Source organism: Argiope bruennichi, chromosome 1 (genome assembly GCF_947563725.1).
Source record: "Argiope bruennichi chromosome 1, qqArgBrue1.1, whole genome shotgun sequence".
NCBI lineage: Eukaryota > Metazoa > Arthropoda > Arachnida > Araneae > Araneidae > Argiope > Argiope bruennichi.
The window spans coordinates 146,919,049-146,943,387 of NC_079151.1; the positions used below are offsets into that span (position 1 = coordinate 146,919,049).

Consider the following 24,339-nt stretch of genomic DNA (forward strand, 5'->3'; position numbering starts at 1 on the left):
AAACATCAATAATTTTGGAAAAGTGTTTATCGTATGCATGGCACAGTATGACCACAAATGGTTCTTGCGCCAATAATTTCAAATCGACCAACCAACCAACTTTGAGAAAGCACCAATGAATCCTTTAACTGCTACAGAAGATTAGTGGATCACTGACATGAAATGCACGATGAAGGCAGCCAGTCTTTTTCCTTGCTTGATCAAATGTCTGGATGAAACATAAAATAATACACTTATCAAATTGGAGAAATTTTATTAATAGTAGGCTGAGGCAACCTTTATTGCTTTTGTTATTATTAATATGTATAAAAGGGGTAAAATACACTTACACACACACATCGTTTAAAAGAAATATTAGCCATAGTTTCTGCATAGTATTTTCCAATTTCGAAAATATGACTATAGACAGAAATTGAGTATGTTTAGTTTATTTGTATTGACATCCCATGAGTTGGTTATTCCCTCTTCAAACTAACAAGGCTGAGGGAACAGTCGAGTAAATTTCGTCATTTTCCTGCTCTGTTATTCTTTTTCCATAATATCCCTACTAGGGATGACGAATATTTTACGAGCGGTTATTACGTAACCAATATCAAAAAGTCACAAATACAAGTGATCAATACTTTTCAAAGAGGGGTGTGATTCAAATTCTTGATACGATCCTACTGGTGATATTTCGATTACAGATTTTGGATCACGACAGAAAGTAACAATCGATACGATATCACTGAAATTTGCTGGAGCGGTGACTTCACTGGAAAGTAACAATCGATACGATCTGTCCAATGGAAGCTCTCGAAAGAAATCTGTGAATGGATTAAAAAGTGAACGGACCGGTTATTGAAATTATCGTATCATTGAATTGCATATCACTGAAATTTATCGGAGCGGTGATTTCACCGGAAAGTGCAAAGTCACCGCTCCACTTTACGGGAGTGACTTCCGATATTCGCATATGATGATGCACTATTCCATACAGATCATTTCTAATTGCTCGTGACATGATTGACTTTGATTACATATATTCTTTTTGCTGCTGGCGCCATCTATTGGTAGAATATAGAACTAAAGTAAAAAGTTTCAAGAAATTACATATATTTTTAATTCACCTTTTCCAGAAAATGGTTCACTCCAATAAATAAATAGTTTTGAGAAAAGAAATAAAATTTAAGAAGTAAGTTGAAACAGATAAATTAATTCAATCACACGTTATTTAAATTAGTAAATTAAATATTAATTACAATTAATAAATTTTATATTTAATATTAAGTAATAATTTTTAATTAATAATATGATTGAAATAACAAATATTTGGAACACATATTTAAAAATATCAATAGCAATATTATTTGTTATTAAAAAAATCGTAGAATATGCATCTCTAATCCCTAGTAACACACATATATTACACAATATTAAATCATATTCATAATATTGTATATTATTGTTGAATATTAAATTATATAATATAATATTGCACAATATTGTATAACATTGTGAAACAGGATGTGCTATCGGAAATATCTAGTAATATGGGTATCCTATTAGTACAAAATACCCTAAAGTGCTGTTATGATCCTTCATGTTATTAAACGGCATATAAAATATTGAAGAACATTCTGGAACATATCGTACAATATTTAATGCCACTGAGTTAGACGAACAGAAATAGGAAAAGAGAAAATTCCTCAAGGAATGAAATAACTGCAAAAGAATGCCTGTAATTTTAACAAGATTCTCCGATAGCAATTGTTTTTGATCTTCAAATGCAGAAAGATAAATGATCCTAGAAACGTGACACCACTTTTATACTTTGCGATCAATAAAAGGCAAACAGTCTTCATCAGATGCTCAATAGTCTGATGTAAAAGTAATTGCTAATTCATCAAACTAGACCACTTTTTGCTGCAGAATCTAGTGCTTGGCCTTTCTGAATTCTTTGCCATTGCCTCGTTGTATAGCATTGCAAAATGTCATTAATGAGGTTAAAAATTTCCATTCTGCTACAGATGTTCTTTGGCTGGATTTCCCTTTTGATAGTTTAGTATCAAACAAGGTCTTGAGATGACTTCATTTCACATGATACTGGATGATAACTATTTATTTTCCAGGTACTATTTGTTCTGAATCTATTTTTATTAATTACTTATTTTATATTTTAGATGTTATCTCATTGTCTTACTTTTCCATACGCTGTCAGAGGGTTTGATATCTTGTTATTCGAACTTTGAAAAGGTTTGTTGTTTCCGAAAAATCTGAGAAAAATGGTAATTCAGAGTTTCTCAAATACTAATATTGGAGCATATAACAGCGGTTGAATAACTACCTTCTCTTTCACAGTCATTAGATGGCATACTTTTATGTCAGGTGTAACAGGAGATTGCAAATACAAAAAAAGGAGCATATTTTATAACAGATGATGCTAGTATTATTTTTTATCTTATCGCAACCAATTGGGCTATTACTCAGATATTTAGATAGGGGGAAAAATCAAACGATGCTTTTCTAAAATTTAAAAAATATATATAATACTTATGCTGCAATAATTATTAAAATTTACAATCAAATTCTTCTATTGAATATAATGTTCAACAATATATATCTTTTTGAAAGTTGAATTGAAATTTCATGAGCAAATTCTAAAACAGATGAATATTTCAATTTATTTTCATTATTAGTACATTATATTTACATTTTCAATTTGAACTATGTCCAACGTTAAAATGATACAGTGACGTTTTTTTAAAGGCAGTGATTTAAAAGTGAAATTCAAATATAATGAAACTATACAATGAGCTAATAACAGACCTTATAGTCGTGAAATACACTGGAATAATATTAATGACTCCAACTTAACAGTACATCATTTCCAAATTTTACACTGGTAATTGGATGTTAGATATAACATTCTATTACTGCCAGATGCAAGACACTTGTCAAAACATAAGAAATCTCAATGGTAAAATTGAACCAGCTACAATAGTCTCCTCGAAACTTTCTCATATATTTCCTAATAAAAGTGTAATCTTGTCCTAGAGAGCGTTTTGTGCTTCATTGTACAGAGAAGAAAACATTGACAGCATTTTGAATCATCTATGAACGAAGGAATTCAAAATTTGACACTCAACTGCAATTTTATTAGTTAAAAACGCATATCAAATTTCATTTACTTGTCACTGCGTTTTTTGAGTTATCGAATTTACATGGACGCGAAACTGAAAGTATAGAGGGCCAACTTCTTGTCCGATTTCATTCAAAATTTGATACGGTTGTGCACTTCTGTGTTCCAAATTTTATCCATTTAGCTTTTTAGTTTTATCTTATTGTTTCACTTTACTTGATAAGCCAAACTTTCTAAAGATGGATTTTGTAGAAAATTTCATAGAAATCTACAAATATAACAAAATAATACAAAAAATAAGTAATAAAAAGTAAATAAGTAAAAAATAAAACAAAAAAAGTAATTGCTACTTATTAAATTTACTTCTAGTAAATAGTTATTGAAAATAATCTTTTGTTGATTTTGAAAGGAAAGTAGCAGTAGTATTATCCAGTTTAAAATATTTTTAATTAATAATAATAAAAAAAAAACAATCTGTTTCACTGCATTCCCTATTGAAAGCCACAGAGATATCATTTATAAATAAATTTTATACAAAAGATTTATATACTTTATTTCCTTTAAGATTTTTCATAAAGGCAAAAATGTTAAGAAATTTACATTGCCAGTCTTTCAGTATGGAACAAATTAAACTGTATTTAATATAAACACTTCATTTAGAGGATAGAAAAACACTTAAATTATCTGGCGATTTCAAAAGCATTACATATGTTTTCTCAAAATATTTAAATTACTTTTTATTTATAATTGTTTCAAATATCCAAAATTTCATGGATTAGGGCAAATAAATTTCGTATATATTCTTAGGACAATTTTACAAACAGCAGGCAAATACCACCTTTCACAGGATTAATAATTACTAAAATGATCACCAGAAGATACGTTCTTAAGTATGTTACTTAAAAGAATTTCTATTAAAAGAATGTATCAGAATTTTTTATATTATGAATTTAAAAAATTCTGGAGACAAATATACTGAAATTCATAATGATTAAAATAAAAACCAGTGTATCAATTATAATAGTTTTTAGAACAATTTCATTAAAATTCTTTTGTTTATTACAAATTTCTTTAACTTCCATATTGATAAAAATAGACATTACCAGCAAGAAATTTAAAATAATTTCCTATAAGAATAATCTTAGAATAATACTGAAACAATCTAACAATAATTTTATTTTGTGTATTTAAAAAAATTAATGCATTATACTTTTTTTATTCTATCATTTCAATATCAATTAACTTTAATAATCTGATGAATGAGTGGAAAATGCTGAAGATAAGCACTAAAAGATATACTGCAACAGAAACATAAGTTTGTCATACTTTATTTATATCCTTTACATAAGTTATAAATAATACATTTAATCACAAATAGTTTCAAATGTACTTATATCAATTTGAGCATATAACAAACAAAACTTTTGATATTTTCATGGTTGAAAAAAACACTACTTTATTAAGTATCTGATAACCAGAAATATTCCCTTCATACCATTTAGAAGGTCTCAATATAGATATTTCAATTTATTTCATTAACTGAATACATAAGGTGAATCAGGGATAAGTGCACAGGTACTTCACAATTACTTTTCCATCTGAACTTTTTTTTAAAGTATCGCAGTTGTCAAAAAGTTGGATCATGGGATTCTGATTAATCTTCATTTTTTAGAAATCTCTATATCCAAGAAACATGTTTAGAATTACATCAGCATGTCAATTCCATCTGCGAACCAAATTCAAAAATGATAATTGGATTGAAGGATTTTGTCAAATGATTACTTAAATTAAAATACTTGTCAAATTTTGATTTAAGTCAATAAACAGAACAAATTTCATTTATTTATTACTTTTATATACACATTTAATTTTTAACTACTATACTACAAATAAAAGCATCACATTTATAAAGATCCTTTGAAAGATTATGTAGGTATTTCATTCATGTGCCAACAATAATTTTGAGGAAAAAGAATCATTTCATTAGGCTAATTCAACTGAAATTATATCTTATTAAAGTTTCATAATTCTGTCTGAAAAAAAAATATTAATGTCAAAACTCGCATTTTTTAAATTTTAGTCAGCACTTACCCTGATTTACCTCAAGTCATTTAATAAATCAGTAATGAGCATTTAAATCAAAAATATTTATTGTAGTAGAAAAATAGTTATTTAAGTTCATTTGTAAAAACAGAGCTGGATATGAGCAAAACACAAACATTTAATAGTGAATTTCTTTAATTTTTCATATAAAATTACAAAATGTTGACATTTAGAATAATGACAATGTTCCAAACATTTATAATCACAGGAATTTCACAAATACCACTCCAACATCAGAATCTTATTTCACATAATTTATGTGCAGCTTTAAACAATCTTCTTTTCAAATGCTTTTTCATGATGAAGTTTCTCTGAGCTCATTATCAATTATTTTACTGGATGAATCTTCCTAAAATACAAAAATTATTAAATACTTACTATTCATTTATTAATATTCTATAATTCAACATCATACTTCATAACTATGTTTATTTTAAAATTTCCAATCAATTTTAAAGCCTAACTGTGGATTGTTGAGAGAAATGTTTTAAAGGAATTCAAATACAGAATCCAATAGATAAATTGTGGTATTTAAAGAAGAATGTCATTTGTATTACAAGAAAGCTTAGCATCAAATTAGTAAATTTAATATGCAATATTTCAAAATTTTTAATAGAATGATGATTTTTTCTTTTCTCTTACTCCTTTTTTTTACATATCCTTTCAAACCATTTTTGTGTGGCTTATCATGTTTTGAAAAGATAATCATCTTTTCAAAATATGCAAAATCTTTTGAAAAGCAATGAAACAGAAAATTTTTATACACTGATTGTTCCATGTGCTATTGCACATTTTAAAAATTTTAAAGCAAACAATATTTTTCAATTTCTGAATATTGAATTTGAGTAATAATACTGAATTCAGCAAAAATAAAAGTTCAAAAAATAAATAAGTGGAATCCACAAGATTATGATAATAGGCTTCTCACACTTTTCCTGTATAAAAGTTTAAGTACAGCCTCCAACATTGGTTAGCCAGTCATCAGCAGCACTTTTTAGCAATATATTATATATAGTATTAATAAATTATTAAAGAACAGATATTTTCAAACATTATTCAATATTATTTAATAGCCTTTATTATTAACTGAATATATAAGTAAAATAATTTTTAAAAAAAATCACCTAACACAATTTTATAGGTCAAATACAATAATGTTATTTGTTAGATATTTACAATTTTGTTTCATTACATTTCATACATTTACATTGAAAAGCATTTTTGCTTTTCTTAAGTCATCATTGTTCAGTTTAACAGCATAACAAAAATTTTCATATTAATTTTTGCTATGAGAAGCAACTCCAGTGTTTTTATATCCATGCTGAAACAAGATTTTTTTTTTTTTTTTGGTAACCATGCCAAATTACTTTAACTATATACACTGCCATCCAGCATTTCAGATAACAATTAAATTTCACTATCTGGTATATTCAGTGTTTATTTTTGTATGTTTTGTAGTTTTTTATAGCTTTTTATATCTCTGCAATTCCCTAATTTTCACCTAATCCCTGTGGTAACTGCAGATATTAAATAAATGTCGGAAGGTATGTTTAATGCTTTTTTTAAGGCAACTCTCAATATTTTTAAGGCAATTTGGAATACAGAGCTTTGATGCATTATTAGCAATTAATTTAACAAGTTTTGACAAAAATGATAGAATAAAAAATTTCTATCCAGATTACAATAATATTTTGTTACCTTTACAAATAATAAAATAAAACAAAAATTAAACTTCAAAAGAAAAATGTATAATTTGAGATTCTAAAAATTTATCAATTGTGAATAATTTTTCACCAGCATGAGTGTTATTCATGTTTTCATTGCACTTGTATTCTCCATAAAAGCATAAAGCACACTAAAGTTTTTTTTTTTTCTTTCTTTCTTTCTTTTTCAGACATGTGTGTGTAAAGTTGATGTTTAAATATGCAGAATTGCACCAGGAGAAAAAAAAAAAAAATTCCACCATTACAAAAGGTTGGGGGAGATAAATGTTTCTTTTTACTTTTTAAACAGTGAACTTTTCTTTAATACTTTCTAAATATGATATTTTCTCTTTTGTTGGGTGGAAAAAAAAAATGTTTAATTGACAGGATATTTTGTATAATTTGTAGTTCAGCTTTCTCTGTTAATTTTTTAGAATTTTCCCAATTTTTCAACTGCATTTTGTAAGTAACTTTTTTTTATTTTATTTAAATGATCAATAAAAATTCCTATTCCTTTTTTTTGGTCCCTCCCTAGATCCTCAAGATAAGCAAAATATTAATGTCTTGGCCCTGTTATAGACAATATTAGTTCCTTTGTAACTTCATGGCAAATTGAATTTTCAGAATGCTTCAAGTAATCAATTATATTTTGTTGGGCAATAAAAGACTGCTCTTTAAGATTTTCAATTCTGATTCTTTTATTACAAGAAAAATCCATTTCTATATTATTTCTACAATTTAATGAAGTTACTACTTTCCCCCTACACATACACACACAAAAAAAATGTAACACTAATTGTTTTTAATGGATCATATATCAGAAATTGTGAAGCTTTTAATATCATTATTTTATTTCGAAAAAAATTAAATAAATCAATATATATTCACATTTATTTTCTCTTATATACTGAATTCCCACTAAATGAGACAATATATTTTTAAATTTATGATAAGTTACAATTATTTGAAGCTAACATTTTTTGGATTAACAGAACATACACACTTAACTATTCTGAAATTACATAGCAATTTTTTAAAATCATTTTTTAGCATCTTCAAAATAAATATTTGGTATTGCAATTTTAAATCAAAAATTGTCATTGTGACCTTTTAGCATCCACCACAAAACACATGGATGCTCCCTACCACCTCCTCCCTAACTTTATAGATTGATTCACTGTATTGATTGCTGAATATGTAGAAAATAAACTTGATAAAGGTCACATTCACCTCAGAATTTTCGGTTATATGAGGTAAAAAAAAAAGTTTGCATTTTCATAAATTTTCATGATAGATGTTCAAGTAAGGAAGAAATAAGACCTCAGAACAGAAGACGGGCTTTTCTTTCTAAGAATCTTGATACAAAAATTAAGGCCTTTTTATAGGCTCTTAAAGGATTCTGATATTTAGGGACTTTTTAAGACCCTTGGGAGCCATGGTGAATATGAAACACTATGGGAAAATGAGCGTAAGGAACACATACTACTAACTATCTAATTGTAAAGAAAAACTGATCTGGTCTTACTTTATAAAAGCAAGTAAATGGTTACAACCATTATTTTGGAATTATTTTTAAAAAAGATGATTTAAAAATTGTTAAATGAAGTATAGAATTTAAATTTTACCATGCCCAAACTGGATGCGACTTTCTTGTCCTGAGAAGAAACATGACTAGAATCCATGAACATAGTAGGAATATCAGTTCCAAAATATATTTTGCTGTTTTGAGAAATTGCTTCCAATTTCTTCAGCTCCAAATATTCTGGGGTAAGAAGCAACTGTAATACAAAAAATAATTATTATAAGAACAATCAATGGAAAATAAAAAAATATTAATAATGATTACAGATAAATAATTTTTAAGCTATCTAGATTAAGATAATTATGAAAATTGTTTTTAATTCAAATTTAAAATTGTTTACAAGAAGCCAAAAGTATCTACAATCATCTACATTTACATATAAAATGGAATTCTTTAAGTATAAACTAACATAAAAACATACAAGACAAGCACATTGTTGACAAATTAGTGAACATACATAAATTAACATTTTTAGAATATCTGAAAAAAAAATTTCAATAAAAATAACCTATTATTATAATTAAATGATATCAAAATAGAGAACTTAATATTAATGTCCCCCACCCTTGATATTTTAAGCAAAATATAATAATCGTCTTTAATTATTAAAGAAATTGAATAAAAATATTTATAGCATCAAAATTTTTTCTAATAAAGCAAGAAGGATTAAAATTTCTTTATTTGTATAGTTATAATGATGGAAAGTACTAGGAAAAGTTTGAAATCAAAATTAATATTAATATGTAACGTCATGTTGCTACTTTGATTAAAAAAATAATATTATAACGATAACAAAACAAAATTAATATAATATAACAAAATTAATATTATAACGATGGAAAGTACAAGGAAAATTTTGAAATCAAAATTAATATTAATATGATAACACTGCTTATCCCTCTATTAAAAAACATTTTATAATGCCATAGTTAAATTCAAAAATGAGATTGTGAGTAATTAAAAATGACTCAACACAGGGGTTGTTTCTTTGCTGTTTGACAATATCTAAAATAAATTTACTCTAATTATAAATTACAATAATTACTAATTATATATATATATATATATATATATATATATATATATATATATATAATTTATAACATTATAAATTTAATATATAAATTACTAAAACTTTACAATAACTTAAAACTTACATCATATCACTGAAATCAAAAATTTGAATGATAGCAAAAATTTTAAGTATATTATGTTATTATAATATACTGAATAAAATAGTATATCTTAAAAAAAAATAACACTAACATTTATTTTTATAAATAAAATTATAAGAAACATATATTAAAACTAAAAAGAAAAAAATTCTTTCTCAGTAAAAGATTTCAGATTATATTATCCAATTCCCATTTTAAAATAACATTCATTGAATTACAGATGCAGTTTAAAACATGTATATATTTTTAAAGAAGTATGTATTACCAGATGTAAAGAACGAATTCTGTTTCACATACCACTACTATAAAAAATTGATAATTTATTTTATTTTATTTTCATAAAAGAAGACAATAGAGCAAAGTAGCAACATGACATGATTTGTTCAAAACAACAGTTTTCACCAAGATTAACAACTTTCCCCCACCAAAACTTCAACTTGCCACTCGCCAAATTTCATAGAAAACTGACAAGTTTTTTTTTTAATCAACTGAATAAAAACAAGTCATAATTAAAGAATTTGAAACATATGATCCTAAACATCCTAAGAAAATAAGGACAGCTGAATAACTCATCTGCAATTAAGCCACACTTGTTGCTATATCATGCTAATATCATTTTGCAACCCAATATTTTGACTATTAGATCCATAATGTAAAAATTACTTATTTTTCTTTTATTCTTTTTATATACATTTTTTATTTAAACTTCAATAAATAACACACATTATTAAATCTTCAAGTACAACCACTTTTTCTTCCAGTTATGCCCAAAGATTTAGAACTTTGAATTTGCACACTCTGACAACCATATTTGCAAATCAGCAATTACAAATTCTCAAGTAAAGCCTAAAATTGTTTCAACGTTGCAATGCATTTTGGTCTCGTACAGCAAAATCATTTATACTAATATAGCTTCTATAAATGCTATATTTATAAATGCTGCAATGCAGCTTTTAGAAATCCAATCAATTCATTCAGTGCATTAATATAAAATAATGTTTATTAATAAATAATAACTTTAAAAATAATAAGCAATAAATAATAATTTAAAAAAATAATAAGCAACAACTTAAATGTTTTTAAAAAAAACATTGGTTTTATAATAAATTATATTAGTCAGCCATTTTTTTTATTCATAAAAATGTTTGTTCACACGATACATTACCTTATTTCCTTCTGCTAATTGCTTCTTATAGTATGCTTCGGATTCAGCTCTAGTTTTTGCTCTAGAGAAAGCCATTTCATCTAGCAGAATAAAAACATGGATGGTAAAAAATAAAAGCAAACAAATATTTCCTATTATATATAAATATTTCAAAAGGGAATATCAAAATTTTAAAAGAAATTTGCCAAGAAAATACATAGATAATTTCTTAATATTATGCTTATTTTAAAATTAAGAAAATGTAAAACTAATTTTTAGAATTAATCTTAAAATACTGCTAATTTTAATTTTAAAAATCTCATTATCATATTAGTAAAAATAATTTTCATAAATAATCAAACAGCACCTGAAAATTGCCAAATACAATAAATTATTATTTAAATTTCTTTACATCATCAACATGATAACTTTAAAATTACCTTCTAACAGGGACATCTTTTTTAATGATTCTTTTTCCATAATTTTTTGTTCATATTGAATTTTGGCCACTTCAGCATTTTTTTGAGCCTCTGTAAAGGAAACATCAAATCTTTAAGAGAAAATTTTTTTTGACCATTTTATATAAATCAGCTTTTTACATTGTTTAAAATCAATATATTTTTTTTTAAGAAAGGAAGGGGGTAAAAAAAAAAAAGGATGATACTTTGGACATGAATGAATGATTTGCTATTTATATAACAAAATTCTCTAACTTGGAATGACTGAACATATTTTAAACGGCTTTTCTATGAATTTCCAGAATTTTGAGTATATTCATTAATACCCAATCTCTTAATTTTAAGTGTCTTAATTCACTGACAATCTATTAATCTCAAAGTGACTTTGAATATATATTTTTAATAGCCTTTCTATTGATTTAGAAATCTTTATGTCCATATTATGAAGCAAATTCCCTCAATTCTTTTTTTCCTTAATTGCTTATATAAATCTTTCCTTTAATTTTTGTCCTCTATAACCTTTTATTGGCATAAAAAAGAAGAAACAGATTATCCAAAATTGATAAGGCAAGAATAATTTGGGGGTTGGGATACTATATAAGAGTAATTTGCTTCATATACCATTGGTTAATCGATCTGTGGTGACTGCTGGTTGTTATCAGGATTTGTTGATTTAGCCAATGGTATTAAATTAGTGCCCTTTGTTAAAATCTCCTGTAAACTGTATTCTTTTGACTTCCTCCAATGCCTTATGAATTCAAAAGTAATTCCATAGATGTCATATTGTCTCACTTGGGTGATGTACTGAAGTCTATATCATAAGGAGTCTCAGACCATTGCTAAGTAAAGCACTTGAATCTTCTCCAGTTGTTGGACATACAACTTATAATGCTAGCCCAAATTTTAACCACTTTTGAAATATTATTGTAAAGCAGATAAGATAGAATGTGCAATCAACCACTCCACAACACTGACAGGCTTTTATATGGCTAATTGTTGTACATTCTACTATCCAGTAGAGCATGCACTAACTCTTCAGGCTCAGCAATCTCTTGGAGATGGTAAACCTTTTTCCTAAATCTAGGGACACCGTCCTTTTATTTCTTAAAGGCAGTATTGCTTCCAACCAACAATGTGGTTCAATCTGATTGATTTTGCCTATATTTATATCTTCAACTGCCATCTTGTGGCCATCAGATAACCTTAATATTTGAAGTTGAAACTTCATAATTTTTTTAATACTTGAATTTATAACTACTTTTATTTCTACTAACTCTATCTGGTGTCATTTACAGAATCATCAACTATTTCCCAAGTTCTCCTCTGAAATTCTTAGAAATGGAGAAGTGCGAGACAACTAAATAGGGTAGGAAGGAGAATAAGTACGTGCCATCGCCATGTGTTTTTACTGTTTTGTGAGGAATGCATAATCCTTTATGTCAAACAATTTCTTTGTTCATAATTATAAATTCATATCATAACCAGTTATTCAAAAGTTAATTGAAATCAATATGTTTTTAATTGAAATTCATTGTACTAATTTTTAAAAATAGCTGTTTGTTCAAACTTGATATAACTTTAAAATTCCCAAACCAGTTCTTGAGCAGTGGTATACTTAAAAGTACTGAATTCCAATATCTTGTGGAGATTTGATTGGATGATTTACACTATATATCTTACTATAAGATTCATTTGGCCTTACTGTGAAATGCAGTTCAAAGCTTTATTAAAGGATATAATAGGTTTTCTTATTGTTTAAAGATTTTGTAAGTATCAATTGAAAAAATGGTGCTAATCCATAACAAATAATCTATGACATTTTTTTTATGACCTAACTAATTTTTTGGCTATTTCACTATCCACGAACATATGTGAAAAGATTTCTGATATATCATTGAATGCATTAAAGGATATATGTGATGCAATATATTTTAATGGCCATAAAAATAATATGTGATTCAACATATTTTAATGGCCATAAAAATAAAGTTTTAAATTATTGTTCTTGAATTAAAAAATTTGAGATCAGTTTTTTTCCCCCTCTTCCCACATCAAATTTGACCTTTTCAGACTTGACATGTCATAATCTCCTGTATTCCTTTTAGACAAAGTTCAATCAATGATGACATTTTTTGAACTAGCATGTAGTCTTGTATGATTTCCTTTGTTGGCATGATTAGTATGTTCCCATTTTTCCATATCATTTAAACTTATTATCTTCTTACAAAGTGAGCAGTACGCAGCAAATAGATTTTACAGAACATCTACAACCTACTCAGCAAAGTCAAGATTGATATTTTTATCTGTCCAACCTATATTAAATACATAATCAATTACACAGCTGCAAATGTTTCATTTTTGGAACTATGACTACGATCTTTTCTTCCTGCAATCTTTACAAATCCACACATTTTAGATGGGAAAAAAAGAAACTTAAAATTCGCTGTACTTTGATTTTTATGAAAACTTCTAAGTTTTCCAACATTTTCCTTGTTTTTTTAGACGAATCTTAAATTCCCTGTATCTTTCCAATTCTGTGGTAATCCTGAAAAAACCATCACAAAAATATTTATGAAATAAAACATTGAACATAAAATTAAAAAAAACTGTCAACAACAACAACAACAACAAAAAAAAAAAAAAAAAAAAATCGGGAATCTATTATCCATAACATATTATCTGCAGCAGCAATCATCATTCACTTTGAAATTCACTTACTTATTGAAAAACTAATTTTTCACTATTAGATGAAAATAAAAAAAAATAGTTTCTAAGCTATAAAATGCTACAAAGTTATTATGAAGCAACATTAAAATTTAAGTAGCTTTTAAATAAAATACTATTTAAAATTTTGAAAAATCCTTTCTTAGTTAGCACCTACTAGAAAGTAACCTTTAGCCAAATTAAAAGATTGTGATTGTCTAGTCTCAGTAGTTTGGGAGATTTCTTGATAAGTAAGTGAGTCAGTGAATGAATAAATGAATTCGCTTTACATATAGGACTGATATGCACATTTCAAAGAGAATACACACATATTATATATATCAAGAATTTTTTCTAAGCATACCAATAACAGCTTTCTTCCTTTCTGTTTCAGCATCTTTCTCAACAACTTTTTGACGTTGAACAGCAATCAATAACTTTGTTTTTTCACCCTCCCTTGAAAGAAAATATATAACATAAATATGAAATACTGATAAAATAAACAAATCAGTGAATACATGTATGTTATTAACATAATTTATATGCATGGAAGAATCTTTTTCATTTTTGAAAGACTTTCTTAAATTTTGAAAATTTTAATAAAATCCGAAATGCATTAGATTTCTGAACGTGAAATAAAATTAAATTTAAATATTTTTTATGCATCAAAATACGCTTGAACAAGAAAAGCGATAAATGATACTTGACAAATAAATGGAAATACAGAAAGTTCAAATAAACAAATTTCCAATCAAATTCCACTTACATAAGCTCATAATTTTTTCTGATCGTTTCAGGAATTTTGGGTTTGGTAACTCTTACAGCTTGAATGAATAAACCAGGAGCCATGTTGTTCAGATCTTTTTGAAGTGCTGTTTTTAAATTTTCATCAATCTGATCTAAAATATTGTAAAACATATTTAGAAACAAATATGAATTACGGATGACACTATCCAACAATAAAATAAAATTATCTTGATATTTGACAGTTTAAAGAATAATAAATTGTATAATAACACAGTTTACAAATAAATATTCTATATGCCAAGTTACAGTTCAATAGTGATATATCTAAACAGATTAACCATTTGTAATTTTTTTGTATATCGAACAGAAATGGTATATATGATGAAATGCGAAATTTAAAATCATATTAATAGCAACACAATGCAGTTGAAAACAATAATATTTATTTACAATACTTACTACTACTTTCCTATATAAATAAGCAATAATTTTTTTTATCCCTGTTCTTCAAAATAAACCTACTAAAATATTCCTATTCCACTAGATGGCACATTTCCAATGTGTTTCATGAATCTATACAAAATTTGAAGCCAGAAAGTATTTAGTTGTATTACTAGATAAAGGTATTCTCCGCTTCAAATAAATACAAAATTCATCATGGATTGGAACAATCCAAATCCTTAACCAAAAAAAGTTTAACAAAAATACCTTTTAATTATCAGGAAAAGATTTTAATAATATTTGAAAATTATTGTAATTCTCCATGAAAATTTCAACACCAACATTTTAACATACACATTTTATTTGCACAATTTTTTAATATATAAAGTAAAGTTTGACAAAAAACATTTGAAAAATATGCATGACCACGTAAAAAGAATACATATGAACAGACATTTTACAATGAAGATTCAGTCACAAGAGGGGTATTTAGAGGACCAACTGGAATCTAATGAAAGAAGTGATTTAGGTTCATACCATTTCACAGAGAGTTAATGAACATTAACAACTTTCATTTGCAGTGTACAATATTTATAAAATGCATTTTCTTAAAAATAACATGTTGATTATTCAGGAAAATATAAAGGTTTAATTTAAAACTCAAATGTTTCCAGCTTTTTTTTAATGCTTACCACATGCAAAGTTTTCAACCAAACATACGAAATTTAGAGAATATGAATAATATGTCATGAATATTTATGATTAAATTTGGAAGCAAATACTTTCAATATTCTTAGAAATACAATTTTTTTTTTATATAAAATAAATTTTAGTTGTGAATATGTGTTAATTTTCTCTTTCATAATTTCAAAGCAACTTATATACAAGAAATAATACAGACATCAATTTATAAATACAAATTCCAATGAAACTCAATTGAAATTCAGAAAGATATGGGCACTGCAATGAGCAGTACTTCAACAGTAGTTTCAAGTTTATTATTTGACTTAAAAAAGAGAAGCTAAATGATATTTATTTTTTACACAAATTGATATTATTTAAAATTATATAATATGCCTTAATATTGTAACATTATATGTTCTACACAATTAAAAGTATTCAGACACCTTTAAATAATAGAAAATGGAGTCATCAAATTTATTGTGTTTACCAACTGGATTATAACTCTGCACCAACTCATTGAAATTCAATGTTTAAACAGGTTTATAACCTACTTAATTTATTAATGCTTTAAGATATAATATTATATAAAGTTGCCATTTGCTGAAATGATGTCTATTACTTTTAAAAGAAAGCTATCCCACAATTTCTGAAGAGACTTCATACCATCTTCCAAAAGAAAACTGGTAATTTCTATCACTGATGCAAAATGTTGTGATCTAGCTCAAATTCTATTCAAATACCTATGGAATTCACTTTTATATTAGCTATTGACGCCTTTGCAAAGTAATTAAAACAAAGTACCCATACGATTTTAATTTTTTAATACATATGAAACTACAACAGGTGTGTTTGTGGGACCCCAAAAAATCCCCTGAAACTTTTACGGACTTACTACCGACATTTTGGAGTTTCGAGAAGGGGGGGGGGGGGGAGGGAGAAATAAAAAATTACGATTATGAAGTATTGAATGACCTAATTATAAAAGTCCGATGAATTACTTTTTTTTTTGCAAAATTAATAACCATTAATTTTGCAAAATTAAGACCTTTGAACCCAGGTCACGTGATCGCACATCTGGTCGAACGAAGTCTCTCCCTTTTTTTTCTGCCGCGCCTACTTGCCGAAAAGAATTCAGAAGAGAATGTCCGAGAACCGGGGGAATGAGTCATAACTCGCAATAAGGAAAGAACAAAAAAGAAGTTTTTTTTCCCTTTTCACGCATTATCACTGCCTTTGGAGAAAGAAAGGAAAAGTTTTCACCACACACACTGACCTTGCGTTTTCTGCTTTCAAAGCAAACAAAATTACCCAGATCAAAATAAATAATTCATTATTATTCCTACTTCCTTTTGAACGACGATCCCCGGAATTTCCAGGTATCGAAGTTCAAAATCCCTGGAATTCCGGGGTTTCCCCGGAGCACAAACACCCCTGCTACAAACCAAATATTTATGCAAATAATGAAAACAAGTTATAAAATTTACTATTATTTATGATACATAATTTAATAATATTTAAAGTTGTGCATTTCATTTATAAACACACAGCATATTTGAACATTTATAAAAAGCTATATAACTATTACTATAAAATTTAAATTTGAAATATATCAACTCATGGGAAATTCCTCTTAAAATAGTACTACATCTTCAATTCTATAGCTCAGGTAGTCTCTATGCATGTAGATACAGATGCAGGTTTATTTAAAAATCAAAAAATTACATTGATAACAATGATAAAAAAATTACAATATCTTGAATACAAAAATATTAAATGAATGAACATTATATTGTAGCTATAAATAAGAACATTGTTGATAACTACAGTATTGCTTATATCTCTTTTACAAAACAAAATGAGTAATATTATATTACAAGACTAATTTAAAAGTTAGGGATAAAATTATATAAAAATTGGATATTAAAGAGGGATTAAGGATGTATTCTAAATAAAACGAGGGAAATATTAAAACTATTACATGTTGATATGATTATTCTAATCAGAGAAAAGTTTCATTATAATAAATTAAGTTTATGATTTTTTTTTTATGGTAGATTGCTAAGAATTCTTGCATACCAAAAATTTTCTAGTGAAGATGAATGTTTCCTTAGGTGCCAAGAAAGAGCAAAACGATTTTTATATTGGATGAGGACATTCAATTTCTCTACAAGCAAAATTCACAATCAAATAGGTTAAAATTAAGGGAAGAAGAAAATGGGTCATATCCTGTGACAAATAGGACTTTTTTATAAAGCCATTAGGCTGGTTTTAGTACAACTTCTAGTGCCCTTTATGTACCAGCCCTGTCATTTTTTTTTTTTTTGACTTTCTCAATGATTTTCCATTTCCTCAAAAAAAAAAAAAAAAAAAAAAAAATGTTTATAAGATGCTGTTTAAGTTTGCAAAATTTACAACTTATCATCATCATGACAACCTATAAATTCTTTCATTAGCCTTAAAAAGATGTTTAGGTTTTGACAAGAAGGGACTGACCATTTCAGACAAGATGATAAATAATTAAGGAATCTTGTCTAGTCAAAGTTTAAGAAACAATATGACAAAAATAATCAATTCAATTTCAATTTTTTGAAGGGCAAATTTCTGCAAAACTATTAAAGACAGTTTGCTATAATACTAAAACATTTCTAAATTTTAATAGTACTCAACTAAAATTATATAAGCTGTCCTATATATCTAATTTTGAATTTTTTTAAAAAGAGTTACATTTTGAAGGGCAATAACACACACACACACACACACACACACACACACACACACACACACACACACACACACACACACACACACACACACATTCATATTTTCAAAGTATTTATTTTTAATTCCAATGAAATGCATAGATGGCATATTGTTACATACATTGCACATCACAAACAAAACTATTAATGAAAATAATGAATCATGCACAAACACTATAAATAGATAAAAAAGAATTAGATAAAGGCAAAAATGCAAATAAGACTTTCTTTTTTTTATGTAAAAGTAGTATTAAAAAAATCATAATAAACACATTAAAGTAAAAAAAAAGTTAATTTAAAACAAGAAAGGACTTCTGATGAGAATATTAAATGCCTTTCCTCTCATGTTTATAATACATTTGTAATATAATATATAAAAATATGAATCTATTTCAATGGATGTTAAATGCCTATACAGATCTATTAAGAACTTACCAAACAAATCAATATAGACTTCATGTAAGTTATGGACACTGCAGAATTGATTTAACTCATGATGGACCTTATTGAATATTAATGCTTTGTCATAATCAGCTGTGAAATTTCGAACAATATCATATACTGAAAAGAAAAACAAGAAATTAAAACTGTAAAAGTAATAAATAATATGACACACTTACATAACCAGACTCAAAATATAATAACATAGATAATAAAATCAGAACACTCACCACTGGTTGCTGTCAGAATGTTTACAACTTCTATTCGATCAAAATATATCATAACACCACCACTGTAGAGGGAAAAGAGAAGTATTTATAATAAATATAGTATAAATAGTTTAATTCCTTATGACAAATAATATATTTAATGGTAGATAGAACATGACTTCTCACCTTGTGCCACAAGGTACATTTTTCACCTCATCTGTTTGTAATGTAACCTAAAAAAATTACACAATTTTGAACAATTTGCTATAAATAAGAAACAATTACATTGTTTTTTAAATGAACATTGAGATAGTGCATAAATATTTTATAACAAATAATTTTCTCTTATAATCTACAGTGAGATTTTGTTATTAAGGTGATTTGTTTTTCTTTTTTGTTTAAATATGATAAACATATAATAAAATAATTGTTTTATTCAAAAAGTTTTCACTTACAATTATATTTATTATATTGGAATCATTTTTTACTATACTTTGCCACAGAAATTTTTTTTCCTTCATTTATAAAATACAATGTATTTTTCTGAGATGTTTAACTTAGAGGGGCAGGGTAGATATAAGGTCACACAAAAAATTTTAAATCCTTTTCATAACTTTAAAAAAAAAAAAATCAATTTTGACCTTTATTAAAAAACAATTTTGATATTTATCAATTTATGGTATATAAGCAACTATACGCTGGGTGAAACAGGGGTAATCTTATTATTTATTGAAATACAAACTAAGAAAAACAAATTTTATATAACATGTAGGGCTTTGTATGCACTTAATTTCTCTTAATACACTTTATTTTCATGTTGTAAATGCAAATTAAATCATTTTCTTCAGCAAAGAAGCTAAAAATGTTTAGTTTATCACAATAATCTAATCAATAGCTTGCCTAAATAACATTGCTATGACAGGTTATAACCGACTAAATTTACCTATAATTAAAAGATTAGATATATAAATGGTATTTGAATCAAACAGTTTTAATAATTATAAGTACACATCCCAGCTACATACATACACCACAATTAAATAGAAAGAAAAAAGATACATTTACGCTCCAATATATAAGACATTGATGTTAAAACTCATTCTTGAATATAACAATATCTTCAAATAGAAATCAGAAGTTTATTGTTAAAAGAAGTTATTGTTTGATTGGAAATATATTATTTTTCTTGAAAATGCAATTAATTAAAGCTTAGTTAAATAAATAAAATTTAATACTATTCAAATAATTATGCAATATTATAAACTACATTAATATGTAACAGAAATTAAGTTTTAGCAATAAATAAAACCTGAAATTTTAATTGATAGAGAATAAAAAGAATTATTATGATTCTTAAAACAAAACCTAGAGTTCATAAAGATAAGATTAATATGACAATATTCAGATTCTAAGAGAAGAACTCTAATATACCTGAATTGAGCGATATGTAGTAATGAAAGGAATCATCATATGAAATCCAGGCGTACTTGTTTCTTTTAAAAGAGCACCACCCTTAAAAAATATATATATAAATAAAATACAGTAAAAATACATAGTGACTTAATTCTTTTCAGAAATATTATTTAAAAATAATTTATTACTAATAAGTTAGAAGAGAATGCAAATTTTGTAGAATAAATAATAGGCTAATAGTACTTACTCTGTAATAAATTCCAACATGACCTACAAAAAAAAAACAATTAAAAAAAATAAAAAATCACATGATTAACTTTGTAACAAAATAGCATAGTTAAAAGAAAACTTGTAAATCTTAAAATTTCATGCAAGTTGCTTAATCTCGGATAGCATCACTGTATTACAATAATGACTATGTTCATTTCAAACTATTGACAATTTTTATCTGATTTATTTAGATGAATTAAGAAATAATATATGAATTGGATGCTAGTAAAACGTTATATTGCTTTGTGAAAATACAACTGATGAAACACTCCAATACCAGAATATTACATATAAAACATATCAATATTAAAAATGGTGTTTTTCTATAAGTAAATGATATTCAGTTTATTGTTGATTGATATATAGAGCTAATATGTGGTTAGCTGATGATTGCAATTAAACAGTTTAAAACTGTAATAAAATTTTTAAAATACTGTCTATGGATTTACATGAAGTAATATGCTTTTTTACTCAAACTCTGAAAAAATAATTAAATAAAATCAAGAACTCATTTGAATTAAACCACAAATTGAATAGTATTTTTCAGTTTTTTGAGGCCAATAAGAGTAGTAATAAGAATGATATTTTTAGAAAAATATAGATTATATTATGGATTTTATACATTTAAAGAGGACTTTTATGACCATATGCTCTTGTATAATATGATTGACAATTGTATGTTCTCATAAAGTTTGATAATGAACTTATATTAAATATAAAGGCTATAAAATGTTTTAGTTTTCAAATGTAAACACTTACCTATTGTTTGTATACAAGCAGTCAAGCGATTTTAAAAAGCAACATCTTACTTACAATAGATAGTTACAATTTAAAGAAAATTTGAACTTGAATAAATTTGTTAAATAATGCAATTTCCCATAACACTAAATACACGGTTCCTTATATTACATCAAGTCTTCTGTATATGCGTACTAATCACTACATCTACACATATTTAAAGGTACATAAATAAGCTAAACATACATTTTAATACGCAAGTTGCTTAAACAATTCCTAAAACCAAACGATTAATATCAGATACAAGCTAACTTTAAAAACAAATTTTTCAAAAAATAGAAAGACCTTAAAATTTTTTATAAAAACTTTCAACTGAACCTATATTTATGATTTTTATAATATCCTATGGAACATATGTTTAAATACTTCACCAATGTATCATTCAACATTTGAAAAAAAAACAAAAAACTATTAAATATTACCTAACTTTTCATTTGGAGACAATTTTATTAATTTTTGCAAATCTATAGTTTTAGAAGAAAAAGTACATTTTTCAAGCATTGCACTTAAAAAAATTAGTTTTTTTTTCCTTTCCAAAATTGAATTTTTTAATGAAATTTTTTCTAAGATTAAAATAATTACAATTTCAAATATAAGATGAAGATTTAACAAGACAAACAATAAATTATGAGACAGACTTTAACTAAAAAAAATAATCCACAAATGTATTTTAAAGTACGAGCTTTATCACAGAAAAAAAATGTGCTTATCTCCTTTACAAGTCATCAACGAGATAATATTTGTCGTTAATTTATGTCATATACATGGTTAACTATTTACATCTATTCTCAAAAGCAATCAACCTATTTATACAAAAACAGAAATACAATAAACGGATATGAGATAGTAAGGTCACTATGGTGATTGAAATCCGACAGATTAGAACCATAAGGCAGGAGAAATTTAATGACTTACTGATACATTTATGCCAAACTCTAAATTTAAGCAAAAGAAAAAAAACTACTGGCACATCTGCACCTATCTATACACCACATAATAAAAGCATATATTATGCGTTTTGAATGCACATCTTTAAAATTTTATATTAAGACAAATATTTAAAATTCCTTTACCTTCTTCAATTTTATGAAGAGAGAAGTTACAAATAACAAATAACATAACAGCTGCAACAGCAGCTACTACTGCAGATGGAGTAGTCATGACTTAAATGAAATCTAAAGAAAAGTAAAATCATTTGTGATTAAAACTTAATATTTTATAGAACATCCAAAAATAAACATAAGATTTATAAAAATTTTAAATTATTACATTTTAGATTCCTACATATATATAAAATGAAATCATATATTAGTAAATTATTTTATTTAATATCTAAGCAACATATTTGCAAACATTTATATTTGATTCAGAATACATGAATCATAAAACATATCAAATTTAAATCTTTTATTTTAAAACTATAAAGAGTTCACAAAAACTAACATAGCTTACAATACAAAATGAAGCTTGCATTTTAAACTACCATTTAGAGTTTTTAAGATTATATAACTGTAGAAAAAATGTCTAGTTATCATGAATATGAAAATTCGTTTAAAAAGCAAAAAAATTCATAACAAATCAAGTCAAACTATGATATTTATTTAAAACACACATTAACACTAAATCAAGGTTGTATTACATGAAAAATCATTTAAATTAAAAGCCACATTTTAATGAGTTATACAACATAATTAAATTCTTATATAAAATTAATTCAAACTTGCATACATAAAATAAATTTTTATAAGTGCAAAGGACGGCATGTATATTTAAAGACATAAATGCCGGCATTAACTAATATGATAGAAAAACAAGTATTTGCACAAAATTATGGCTTATTCATTATCATGAAGCTAAAAATCCCTATTAACCTATTTAAAAAAAGTTTACACCTAAAGTTATTAATTAAATGGAGTTTCAATTTCACTATCAGAAAAAAGATAAGATTATATCTTCCAACTTCTCCCAGCCATGCACAAAGTAAACAATTATTAAATATTATATTTATGATATATAAAAAAGTTTTGATACATAATGACTAATATAAATACAAGTGAAAATGAAGATTAAATAATTTATCATATCTTACATTAGAGGAAACGCACGGAGAAAATGAATTAGAAAACGAAGATTAAATTTATTTTGTCAATTGCTACTACACATAGATAAAATTTTTGTTAATTCTGTGTTTTTTCTGTTTATGCATGAAGAATATTTCCACATTTTAATATAACGATAATAAATATTATAAATACACCTCAGCTTTAAAAATTTTCCAAATCCATCTTATCACCTCCTAATTTCTTCAGTTCACATCTCATAACAATTTCTGATTCTCAGAAATGATCATCCAGTTAGCACAATAACCGTATCTTTTGTATTTCGATTAAGAATGGATTATAATTAATAGATTACTATTATCCTTGAAATTGCTTAGCATCGGTTCTTTTTAAGTCAAACCACTTAAAACATAACTTGACGTATCCTTGTCAAATTCATTGAGAATTATTTTTGTTATAGTAATTTTTAAAGGTTAGTCCATATGACTGTTTTTCAATTAGAATTTTAATTTTTAAAATGTCTTACTA

General features: G+C 25.9%; 1 protein-coding gene across 2 annotated transcripts; it reads right to left on the minus strand.

Annotated features, from left to right (window-relative positions):
* Positions 1 to 5,341: 5,341 nt before the first annotated feature.
* On the minus strand, positions 5,342 to 24,064 carry LOC129964441 (erlin-2-B-like). Of its 2 annotated transcripts, none has more exons than XM_056079100.1 (13): positions 24,009 to 24,064; positions 22,825 to 22,926; positions 20,931 to 20,953; positions 20,702 to 20,782; positions 19,457 to 19,503; positions 19,292 to 19,353; positions 19,056 to 19,181; positions 14,756 to 14,888; positions 14,354 to 14,445; positions 11,269 to 11,358; positions 10,850 to 10,929; positions 8,553 to 8,705; positions 5,342 to 5,573 (listed from the first exon to the last, which is right to left on the minus strand). In XM_056079100.1, the coding sequence occupies exons 2-13, from the start codon at positions 22,910 to 22,912 to the stop codon at positions 5,520 to 5,522; spliced, it is 1,029 nt and encodes a 342-aa protein (XP_055935075.1). In that variant the 5' UTR covers positions 22,913 to 22,926; positions 24,009 to 24,064; the 3' UTR covers positions 5,342 to 5,519. The 2 variants fall into 2 exon arrangements, with proteins under 2 accessions (XP_055935075.1, XP_055935074.1); XM_056079099.1 differs by having other exon boundaries at positions 23,841 to 24,064.
* Positions 24,065 to 24,339: the final 275 nt, after the last annotated feature.